The following is an 11,868-nucleotide window of genomic DNA, read 5'->3' on the forward strand; positions in this document are numbered from 1 at the left end:
CTTCTCTTCTGCCTTAATTTATGAAATTCACGTACATGTTTTAGTTGTAAAATGCAATGCTGCAAGTGAATACAAATTCTGAAGGCATTTAAGACATTATAAGCCTACAATATGGTGAATTAATGTCTATTTACGTGCTTTGATCTATGAGATCAAGCGATAAGTAATATGTTTGAAAAATCGATGTTTAACAATGGTATGCACCTTAAAAGATTTGTATCACCTATATTGCGCTGCAGCATTCTATTTGGATTGGATCGACGCAAATATTGATATATATTTAAAATAGATGTTACATTTTCAAATACACTGGATAATAGATAGGTTATTTAAAAGATCTATTCAATTTGGTTCGATGATGCACATATATAAAAATATGAAACATACTTATTTGGTTTAATACTGACACCGTAGCAACGCACGGGTTTTGTGCTAGTATTAGTTTAAGCACACATGAACCATTTGTACTAAGAAAAAATGTGGCACCAAAATGAAGAACATGTGTCAAATACTAGTTTAAGCAGGCACGAACACATGTACTAATAAACTGCGGCACCAGAATCACGAGAATCGCCTCAAATCACAACAGATCTGTGCACAAAATCATACACATGTTGCTGCTAAAATGAGCATAAATGTATGGGAAACAGTAAATGGAATCAAAAACTAAGAAAACATACAAATCCCGACGGCGACGCAGATTCCCACCGCATCCTCGAAAGAAGGGCGCTCGCTAGGAGCTTCGCCATGGAGGAAACCAGCTCCTCTGCCTCAACGAGGAACCATGATTCGCACAAGAGACACCCGGACTCTTCCCCGCTCGTCCCTCCGGGAAGCCTTCACCGAATCCAATCCATAGCTGTAAAAGGAACACAAAAATCTGCCGGTGACTGACCAAGTACCGTCCCCCAAATCCCTCCTCATCTATCCACCAAAGCAGAGAAGAGGGGAGAAGAGAGGTGATTCGCCATTCGCGCGAGATACTAACAGACTCCTACCAGCAAATGCATGTGGAAGCCTTAAGCAAATCAACCCCCGCCGGCGAGAACAAGAAATCTGCCGGCGAGAGGGAAACATCGCCCCCAGATCTTCTCCTCGTCTCCTTTCCCTGCCTGACAGAGAAGAGGGGAAAGGGCAAAGTGGAAAAGAGACGCGGGCACGGACCCCGAAATTCAAACCGACAATAAATCAGAGAAAAAACGATGGAAACAACCGGACTCGGACGCGGGCGAGGAAACAACATGCGCCTAGATTCACGCCTGAAAATGAAAGGAACGGTCACGGATCTGACTTGAAGCAGAATTGGAATTTCATCTAGCTGAAAAATAGGAAATGTGTATATTTTTGTATAGATGAGAAGATGTTTTGAATTTAGAAACGGGTAGGCTCGCTCAGTGGGCTGGAACTGGAAATGAGGCCACCACTGGGCTGGACGAGCTGGCCCGAAGTGCTACTGCTATGCGTGTTAGCCATCGTGGATCCCGTGGCCCGTGCTCGACGGGAAGGCGCACGAACTGGTGGCCATGGACGGAGCGGCAATGGCAGGGAGACAGACAGAGAGACAGATGCGCATGCGCCCGGCGATTTCTCTCCACCGCTCCTTCCCCCCGCCATCCCGCTGTATTTATCCCGGCCCCGGCGTCACCTCGTCACCCCGAAGCTCCCCGGTTGACCTCCCCGGTCCCATCCTTCTCCAACGTCCAACTCCTCCCACAACCAGGGGACGTCTTCCATGGCCTCCTCCTAGATCCCCTATCCCGCCGCAACTCCTACATTACTATCCTTCAAGAGAGCGGAACTTGATAGCGCTCGACAGGTCTTCCATCCAGCCCGCCTGCCACCGATCTTGATGGCGGCGACGACAATGCGCGCGACGGCGGCAGGGGGCGTCCTCCTGCTAGCGCTGCTGCTGGTGACGACGAACGTAGCGCGCGCCGAGGACCCGTACGTGTTCTTCGAGTGGCACGTGACATACGGGACCAAGTCCCTTCTCGGCGTTCCCCAGAAGGTGATCCTCATCAACGGCGAGTTTCCCGGCCCCCGGATCAACTGCTCGTCCAACAACAACATCGTCGTCAACGTGTTTAACCAGCTGGACCAGCCTCTCCTCTTCACCTGGAACGGCATCCAGCACCGCAAGAACTCGTGGCAGGACGGCATGCCCGGCACCAACTGCCCCGTCGTCCCCGGCACCAACTACACCTTCAAGTGGCAGGCCAAGGACCAGATCGGCAGCTTCTTCTACTTCCCCTCCATCGGCATGCAGCGCACCGTCGGAGGATACGGCCTCATCAGCGTCGTCAGCCGCCTCCTCATCCCGGTCCCCTTCGACCCGCCCGCCGACGACCTACAGGTGCTCATCGGCGACTGGTACAATAAGGACCACACCGTCATGGCGAGCCTCCTCGACGCCGGAAAAAGCCCGGGACGCCCCGCGGGCGTGCTCATCAACGGCAGGGGCGCCAAGGACGCGGCCAACCCGCCCATGTTCACCTTCGAGGCCGGCAAGACATACCGACTCCGCATCTGCAACGTCGGGATCAAGGCGTCGCTCAACTTCCGGATCCAGGGACACGACATGAGGCTGGTGGAGATGGACGGCTCGCACACGGTGCAGGACTCGTTCGACTCGCTGGACGTGCACGTGGGCCACTGCCTCTCCGTGCTCGTCGACGCCGACCAGAAGCCCGCGGACTACCTCATGGTGGCCTCCACCAGGTTCATGGTCGAGCCCAGCTCCGTCTCCGCCGTCATCCGCTACGCCGGCTCCAACACCCCGCCGGCGCCCAACGTGCCCGAGCCGCCGGCCGGGTGGGCGTGGTCGCTCAACCAGTGGAGGTCCTTCCGGTGGAACCTGACGGCCAGCGCGGCGAGGCCCAACCCGCAGGGGTCGTACCACTACGGCCAGATCAACATCACCCGCACCATCAAGCTCATGGTCACCCGCGGCCACCTCGAGGGCAAGCTCAAGTACGGCTTCAACGGCGTGTCCCACGTCGATGCCGACACTCCTCTGAAGCTCGCCGAGTACTTCAACGTCAGCGACAAGGTGTTCAAGTACAACCAGATGGGCGACTCGCCCCCCGGCGTGAACGGGCCAATGCACGTGGCTCCCAACGTCATCACCGCCGAGTTCCGCACCTTCATCGAGGTCGTCTTCGAGAACCCCGAGAAGAGCATGGACTCCCTCCACATCGACGGCTACGCCTTCTTCGCCGTCGGGTACGCAATTCAGTACCTGTGCTCCTACATGCGCGCGCGCGTGCATCCAAAGATGCACTACTCCTGGCGCTGACCGATATGCACTTAATTTGTGGGCGCAGGATGGGGCCGGGCAAGTGGTCGCCGGACCTGAGGAAGACGTACAACCTGCTGGACGCGGTGAGCAGGCACACGATCCAGGTCTACCCGCGGTCGTGGTCGGCGGTGATGCTCACCTTCGACAACGCCGGGATGTGGAACGTCAGGTCCAACCTCTGGGAGAGGCACTACCTCGGGGAGCAGCTCTACATCAGCGTCATCTCGCCGGCGAGGTCGCTCCGTGACGAGTACAACATGCCAGAGACCGCCCTACGCTGCGGGAAGGTCGTCGGCCTGCCGCTGCCGCCATCCTACCTGCCCGCCTGAACTAACCAAAACCAGCTAACGCCTGAACCCATCGATCGACACCTTCCATCGACTGATATATGAAATGATGTACCACACGAGGAGGCCTAGGCCACCAGGGGGAGGATGAGTTTGTTTCCGTTATGTATATCTACTCCATTCTTGTACGTCTTGTATGTGTAATTGTACTGTTGTTGTCGTGTTCTTCGTGGCCATCGATCTTCTTTTGCTTTGGTGGAATATAAGCATGTACGGGGGTTAGTTAGCCCCCCTCTGAAAACAACAAACACGAAAGAAACTTATACTACCTAGGAAAGATTTTGGATCTTTTTCTCGTGCTTGCAATATTAGTTCCGACTTCCAAGGGTGGATCTAGCATCCCTCTAGGCCGGGCAGCCACCTAGGCTTGCCAGCGACGCCTCTGCTTGCAATCAAGGTTTAAAATAGCGTGCTAAATGAAATAGCGTCGGCCTCCTTCAAACGTTATGGACGCTATATCGTGTTAATTGCGTGCTACATTTCAAATAGCGTTTTGAAAAAATATTAAATATAGTCTAAAAATAAAAGATTTCGCTAAAAAGGTTACATATTTAGTCCAAAAATAACTGAATCATATATACATAACCACATGCAACAAATAGATCTCCAATTTTTCAGAAGGCTAACATCAGTATTCCATAAGGCAACAATATATTATAAATTCTTTATTAAGAATCATCAACATTAACGATATTAAGTTCTAATCTAGAAGAGGAATCAACATATTGCAGTTCATTACCACCGAAAAGTGAAAGCAACTTAGCTTGAAAAAATAACGCGTTAACGCTATGAAGTTTTAGCACGAGATATCATGCTATTTCACAAATAGCGCCATAGCGAGAAAATGTACTAAAATTTAGCGTAGACCCTCCAAATATGCTATTGCGTGGTATTAGCGGAGAAATAGCGCGCTATTTTAAACCTTGCTTGCAATGCATGTTTGCCCAAGCTTTGAGAAGTTTATGGGCCCGCCATTGCCGACTTCTACGCCTTCGACAATGGTGATTTGTACACTCAGCTCTCCAATGACGTCGATTAAGTTGTTCGGTTGTTTTTTCCTGACATACTAGTGTTGATACTCTTACCGATTTTGATTGACTATTTTAATTGTTGTGTTTGGTATCTATATTATTTCCCCCGTTGTTGGGAGATGCTAAATGAGTGTACCCACGACATAGTTCTATATCGGCAAGCCCGGGTGGTTCATGGATGGTGGTTTGGCCTATGGCCTAACCGGATGGCCCAGTTGCTGATTGACCAAGGTGGAGATTCTAGCCTAGGAGAAGCTAGCTGGATCCATACGGGAGAAGACTAGGCGGATCCGTGACATGCACGACAACGTTTGGATAGAACTTGTAGTGTCCGAGCAGGACTCCTCCATGGAAATCCTAGATCCTTGGTGCCTTTATAAGCCGGATTTCGGGAGCCCTTGATGCCGATTTGTAACCGTGCACTTACTGCCCTTATAGTGAATTATACCAGCACACTGGATCTCACCACTGTTGTGAGATTTTTAAGCTGGGGAACTCGTGGCTCACTATCCCCGTAGCTCCCTGCATTTCGCCACGTCTCTCTCTCTTCCTCCACGCTGTGAGGTACCATCTGCGGTGTACTCATTGATCACACAACAATAGTTGGGTCCCACCGTGGGGCAAGAGATGCATGGAGCGTGGATCTAGGCGGGGTCCACCTTCGCGAACATCAACGACACAGTCGCCATTGCGCATCCTCTACACCAACAAAATCCATATCGTCCCTTATGCCGACTTCTATATTCTGGCTAGATGAAGTGCCTTCCATTGCACCATAGTACGTACCGATAGGTGGCATACACATCTTTATCGACGAAACCGGCGATCAAGACCCCAATGCAACGCCAAGACCCACACTTACCACCTGTGAGCCGGATAAGCTCACGGAAGATCGACATGGGCAGGAATCCTCTCCGGAGTTTTCCGCCTTAGATATGCAAAATTCAAAGCCCACCCAAACCACCCTTGGGAAAGAGTTAGCGGTGGAAGATCAATACAGATCCGCCTTGGCCTCCTAGGTGTTTGAGATGTAGGTATCACTTTGTCATCCATATCAGTTAGACCTCTGTCTTTGGCTCCAATGAAGCCAAATCCAACAACGAACCCATCTTTGAGGCCATGTACGCGGTTTTAGAGGACTGAGATGCAGATCTAATGACTCGGGAGGAATATGATGCGGCTATGAAAGAGTATGATGATGAACTCACTGCAGAGGAAAAAGTGAACCGGTCACCCACCGCCCAATACTAGACGGCGGTCAAGAATATCTTTAAGTACTTAAGAAGGACCAAGGATATGTTTCTCATATATGGTGGTGAAGAAGAACTCGTTGCAAAATGTTATGTTGGCGCTGATCCGGATGACTCTAAGTCACAATCCGGGCACGTATTTGTAATGAATGGAGGAGCAGTAAGCTGGAGGGGTTCTAAGCAACAGAGACGGAATATGTTGCTGCTTCAGAAGCAATGCATGAAGAGGTTTGAATGAAGGAGTTCATATCTAAACTAGGTGTGGTTTCGAGTGCGTTGGACCCAATGTTTAGATATTGTGACAACAATGGTGCCATAGCCAATTCTAAAGAACCAAGGTATCACAATAATTCCAAACATATTACGCGCCGGTTTCACACCATCTGTGAGCATGTAAAGGATGGCAGTATAAAGATTTGCAAAGTACACACATATCTAAATGTGGTAGAACCCTTGACTAAAGTTTTGCCAAGGGCAAAACATATCGCCACCAGAACTCAATGGGTGTTAGATTCATCACAATGTAATCCAGATTATTGACTCAAGTGAAGGTGGGAGACTGAAGGTAATATGTCCGAGTGACAATAATAAAATGGTTATTATCTTACTCCATGTGTTTATAATAGATTTTTATTGCTCATGCTAGAATTGTATTAACCGGAAACGTTAATAATTATGCGTTTAATAAACAAGCAAGAGTTCCTGGTAAAGCCTCTCATTTGACAAGCTCGTTGATTAACTGATTATCAAGGTTTCCTAATCATGAATATTGGATGTTCTTAATAATGGGGTCACATTATTAGAAGAATGATGTGATGAACACACACCCAAATAGGTGTAGTAATACTATCAAGTCATTAAGTTTACATTGCTGTATCAAACACATGTACACAAAGTAGTGAAAGTGCATGGAACCCCCATGTGTGGTTTTGGTAATTAATGACAATCCCTATGGACTAATGTTTGCATTGAGTTATAATGTAGGAGTTGTCCATAGACAATTCTTGAACCATATGTTGGCTTCAAGGTTGCAATAAGAAGAATTTGATGAAGGATATCAAGTGTTAAGTATGTCTTGAAGATGAAGATGAAGTGAGCCCTCAAGTTACTTCAAGACATCAACATGATGAAGAATGAAGAAATGAAGTGCAAGTTCAAGATGAGCCAACTCAAAGAGATCATAAGCTTGAAGCTTGCCATGAAGAAATGCTTGGACCATATATTGGCTTCAAGGTTGCAAGAAGAAGAAATTGATGAAGGATATCAAGTGTCAAGTATGTCTTGAAGATGAAGATGAAGTGAGCCCTCAAGTTACTTCAAGACATCAACATGATGAAGAATGAAGAAATGAAGTGCAATTTCAAGATGAGCCATCTCGAAGAGATCCTTTGCTTGAGTATTGCCATCCAAATGAAGAAGATCAAGTCTCAAGTATGTCTTGAAGATGAAGATGAAGTGAGCTCTCAAGGTTAACTTCAAGACATCAATGAAATGAAGTGCAAGTTCAAGATGAGCCATCTCTAAGAGATCCTTTGCTTGAGTCTTGCCATCCTTATGGTGATCATGATATGTGAAGATGCGCCAAAGAAGAAGCTCTCCCATGGTGGATTATGGGGGAGCAATCCACAAGACTTCGTCAAGCAAGCACAATCAAGAAAGGCGTTCCATCTTGTTGAGGTCAAGATCGTCGTCATCGAGCTCAAGTGGAATGCGCAAGTATAAGGTTTGCTCTTTATAGGGTTTCTTTCTCACCGGTCTCATAGTGTAGTTGGAGACCGGTTTATAGTTTAGTTGCCGTACTATCAAGAGGGCTCTCGAGTGAGTAACTCGATCGTATCGTTCGGAGAGAGTTCAAACCTTTGCATCCTTGCATCATCTTTCTTGGTTGTTATTTGGACCTTATACATGTGATGTTTTAGAGCTTGTGCTTATTCTCATGACAAGCTCTAGTTCATCGAAAACGGATTTCGCATAGATCACTTGTTGCGTTTTCGAGTTTGGTTCATCATCTTTCTTGGTTTTATTTGGATCTTATCCATGTGATGGTTTAGAGCTTGTGTTTATTCTCATGACAAGCTCTTGTTCATTGGGAATGGTTTTTGCATGGGCAACTTGTTGCATTTTCGAGATTGGAGGTTTTACCGGTATGTCTTTTTTAGATAGGTCAAACCTTTCATCATTTGTTTCTATCCTCCCTTGTTGGACTATGATGGTTTCCTGCATGATCTTGTAGAGCTTGTTCTTAGCTTCAAAACAAGCCCAAGATCATCAAAATCGGAGTCCGGATGCTAAAGTTATGCCCGTTTTAGTTTTGGTGTTTCTGCAGTTTTCAGGGGGGCGGATAATCCGGCCCGAATGCCAATTCCGGGCAAATATCCGGCCAAATATCCGGCCCGAGTCCAGGGGCGATTTTCGGGGGGCGGATAATCCGGCCCGGGGGCGGATTTTCCGGCCTGGGAGGTCCCAAACGGTCATATTTCGTTGGGAGGGGGTATATAAGACCCCCTTCTTCCTCCTTGGGCTGGTTGGTTCACTCTCTCTCCCCTCCATTGTTGTCCTTCAAAGCTTGCCCTAGTTCTTGATTCCTCCCATGATTCTTGCATATTCTTGAGGGAAAATAGAGAGGAGATCTAGATCTACATCTTGACCAATCAAATCCCTCTCTTTGTGAGGGGAATCCACTAGATCTAGATCTTGGAGAAATTTGGTGTTCCTCCTCTTATTTTGTTCTTCCTCTCTTATTCCCCCAATAGCTTTTGTAGCTTTGTTGGAATTTGAGAGAGAAGTACTTGAACATCTTTGTGGTGTTCTTGCCATTGCATTTGGTGCATCGGTTTGAGTTTTCCACGGTGATTCGTGGAAGTGAAAGCAAGAAGGTTGTTACTCTTGGGTTCTTGGAACCCTAGACGGATTCTAGACCTTTGTGGCATCTTAGTGGTGTTCTTGGGGACTCCAATTAAGTTGTGGAGATTCTTCAAGGGCAAGGCCTTTGTGGCATCTTAGTGGTGTTCTTGGGAACTCCAATTTAGTTGTGGAGATTCTTCAAGGGCAAGGCCTTTGTGTCAATTTGTTGGGAGCCTCCAATTAAGTTGTGGAGATAGCCCCAAGCTTTGTGCGGGTTCGGTAACCTCCCTAAGGTTACATAGTGGATCGAGGACATCCCTCTTGGTGGGAATTCTCGAGGAGAATACGGTGGCCCTCGTGCCGCTCCAACGGAGAGTAGCACTCGCAAGAGTGTGAACTTCGGGCTACATTGTCGTATCCCGCGTGCTTCGGTTATTCCTATACCCGAGATCTTTACTTATGCACTTTACTTTGTGATAGCCATCGTGCTTGAAGTTATATATCTTGCTATCACCTAGTTGCTTGTATTGCTTAGCATAAGTTGTTGGTGCACATAGGTGAACCATTGCTTAGAATAAGTTGTTGGTGCACATAGGTGAACCATACTATATAGGCTTTGGGTTTGACAAAGTAAACACTAGTTTTATTCCGCATTTGTTAAGCCCATCTCGTAAAAGTTTTATATTGCCTATTCACCCCCCTCTAGGCGACATCCGTGTCCTTTCAAGTAGCTCTATTATTTATAACATGAGATCATGTCAATCACTAAATCTGGAAGAGTACGTACTTTGATGACATCAAATGTCACACCGTAACATGGTGACTATAAAGGTGGATTTGCGTATTATGAAAGTATTAGTTGATCAGTCTCATGGATCAAGAGTGGGATTTATCCATCCTAATTTGGAGAGATATACTTTACATACTCTTAGTGATATCACATTGATACCACTTGCAAGAACGTGACTAGGTCACACAAATGTCATATCACGGAACGAGTAAAGATTAGTTGTCGGTAATGTGATATAACTAGGTATAGTTGATACCGATGATCGGATCCCGGATGAGTAAAATATCGCAAGATGAAAGGAATTGATTACGATGTTTATGGTTCACACAATCACAAGTTTCATCTTTGAATGAGTGAGAGTCATTACGGATCTCCAAATCCTTCTAATGATTATTGATTGGAGATGTGTATGGATCATGTCCACATTGTTCAAAAACCGTAGGGTGAGATACTTAAGGTTCTTCTATGCTTTTGAGTGGATACAGAACACCGGAGAAAAGATTGGACAACATAGGGACTGTCTCGAGAATCACCAGAATAGTCTCAGGATATCGGGATAGTTCAAGGGGATAAATGTTAATGTTTTTCAATTAAAAGAATTGAAAAATATTAAATAAAAGAGTTAAAAATGTTTAATTCATTTATGGGAGAAAACCCCTTCAGTTTTTAGTGGACTTTTATATCAATTGTGTGTACCTTTGAGTTTGTGAGTGGAGTGTCCACCCACATGATGAGCAAAGAGGTGGGGACACCCTCTAGGGGCCGATGCACCCCTTGGGGCTGCATCCCCCTCCTCCTCTATATAGATGGGTGGAGAATCTCTTCCTTAACACACATGCCCTTTGGGTTTCTCTTCTCCCTCTTCCCGATGGTCCATCTCACAAGCTATGGCTTAGGAGAAACCCTACTTAAATAGTTTCTCCAGCACCGCTTGATACGTCTCAAACGTATCTATAATTTCTTATGTTCCATGCTAGTTTTATGACAATACTCACATGTTTTATATGCACTTTATATCATATTATGGCATTTATTGGACTAACCTATTAACAAGATGCCACAAAGGCTGCTCGTTTATTGCGTAAAAGGCCCAAAAACCAAAGTGCTCTTAAAAACTTAAAAATCACGTAAATTCTATTTCGCCGGAAGACTCACGGAGCCGTAAGGGCAAGCTGTGGAGGCTCAGGGCCTCCAGATTCATAGGGTCGGCGCGCCGTAGGGGTGGCCGCCCCACCCTATGGGGTGGGCCCCTCGGGACTCTTCCGACTCCGCCTCTTCGCCTATAAGATCCCTCGTGACCTAACAACTCGACAACGATTGACGAAACTCCAGAAAGACTCCAGGGACGCCGCCGCCATCGCGAAACTCCGTTTCGGGGGACAGAAGTCTCTGTTCCGGCACCCTGCCGGGACGGGGAATTGCCCCCGGAGCCATCTCCATCGACACCACCGCCATCTTCATCGCCATCGCTGTCTCCCATGATGAGGAGGGAGTAGTTCTCCCCCGAGGCTGAGGGCTCTACCGGTAGCTATGTGGTTAATCTCTCTCTCTCCCATGTACTTCAATACAATGATCTCATGAGCTGCCTTACATGATTGAGATCCATATGATGAGCTTTGTAATCTAGATGTCATATGCTATTCAAGTGCTTAATTATGTGAACTTTGAGGTTACTGTGACCTCGGTGTAATGGTGACAGTGTGTGCGCCGTGTGTAACTCCCTTATGAATTGTGGTGTGTTAGTACCTCCTATGAATGCTCACGGTGATGGTGTGGGGTGTTTATTAGTACTTGGGAATACACCTTTGAGGTGTGCTTTTGAACACTTGCCCAATGAATTTGAGTTCTCTATCCAATAAGAGAGTAGTATGATAAAGTGCTTATATTTATATTCAATTATGATTGCAATGTTGAGAGTGTCCACTAGTGAAAGTATGATCCCTAGGCCTTGTTTCTAAGCATTGAAACACCGTTTCCAACAAGTTCTGTTACATGTTTGCTTGCTCCCATCTTTATTTCAGATTGCAATTACTACTTACAATCATCCATATTACTTGTATTTCACTATCTCTTCGCCAAACTAGTGCACCTATACATCTGACAAGTGCATTAGGTGTGTTGGAGACACAAGAGACTTCTTGTATCGTAATTGCAGGGTTGCTTGAGAGGGATATCTTTGACCTCTACCTCCCTGAGTTCGATAAACCTTGGGTGATTCACTTAAGGGAAACTTGCTGCTGTTCTACAAACCTCTGCTCTTGGAGGCCCAACACTGTCTACATGAATAGAAGCGTGCGTAGACATCACC

General features: G+C 46.8%; 1 protein-coding gene across 1 annotated transcript; it reads left to right on the forward strand.

Annotated features, from left to right (window-relative positions):
• Positions 1 to 1,628: 1,628 nt before the first annotated feature.
• On the forward strand, positions 1,629 to 3,913 carry LOC127318719 (L-ascorbate oxidase homolog). The gene is made up of 2 exons (XM_051349201.2): positions 1,629 to 3,222; positions 3,324 to 3,913. Exons 1-2 carry the CDS (start codon positions 1,850 to 1,852, stop codon positions 3,625 to 3,627), a joined length of 1,677 nt encoding a protein of 558 aa, XP_051205161.1. The 5' UTR covers positions 1,629 to 1,849; the 3' UTR covers positions 3,628 to 3,913.
• The last annotated feature ends 7,955 nt before the right edge of the window (positions 3,914 to 11,868 follow it).

The sequence above is a fragment of the Lolium perenne genome, chromosome 1 (assembly GCF_019359855.2).
Source record: "Lolium perenne isolate Kyuss_39 chromosome 1, Kyuss_2.0, whole genome shotgun sequence".
Taxonomy (NCBI): domain Eukaryota; kingdom Viridiplantae; phylum Streptophyta; class Magnoliopsida; order Poales; family Poaceae; genus Lolium; species Lolium perenne.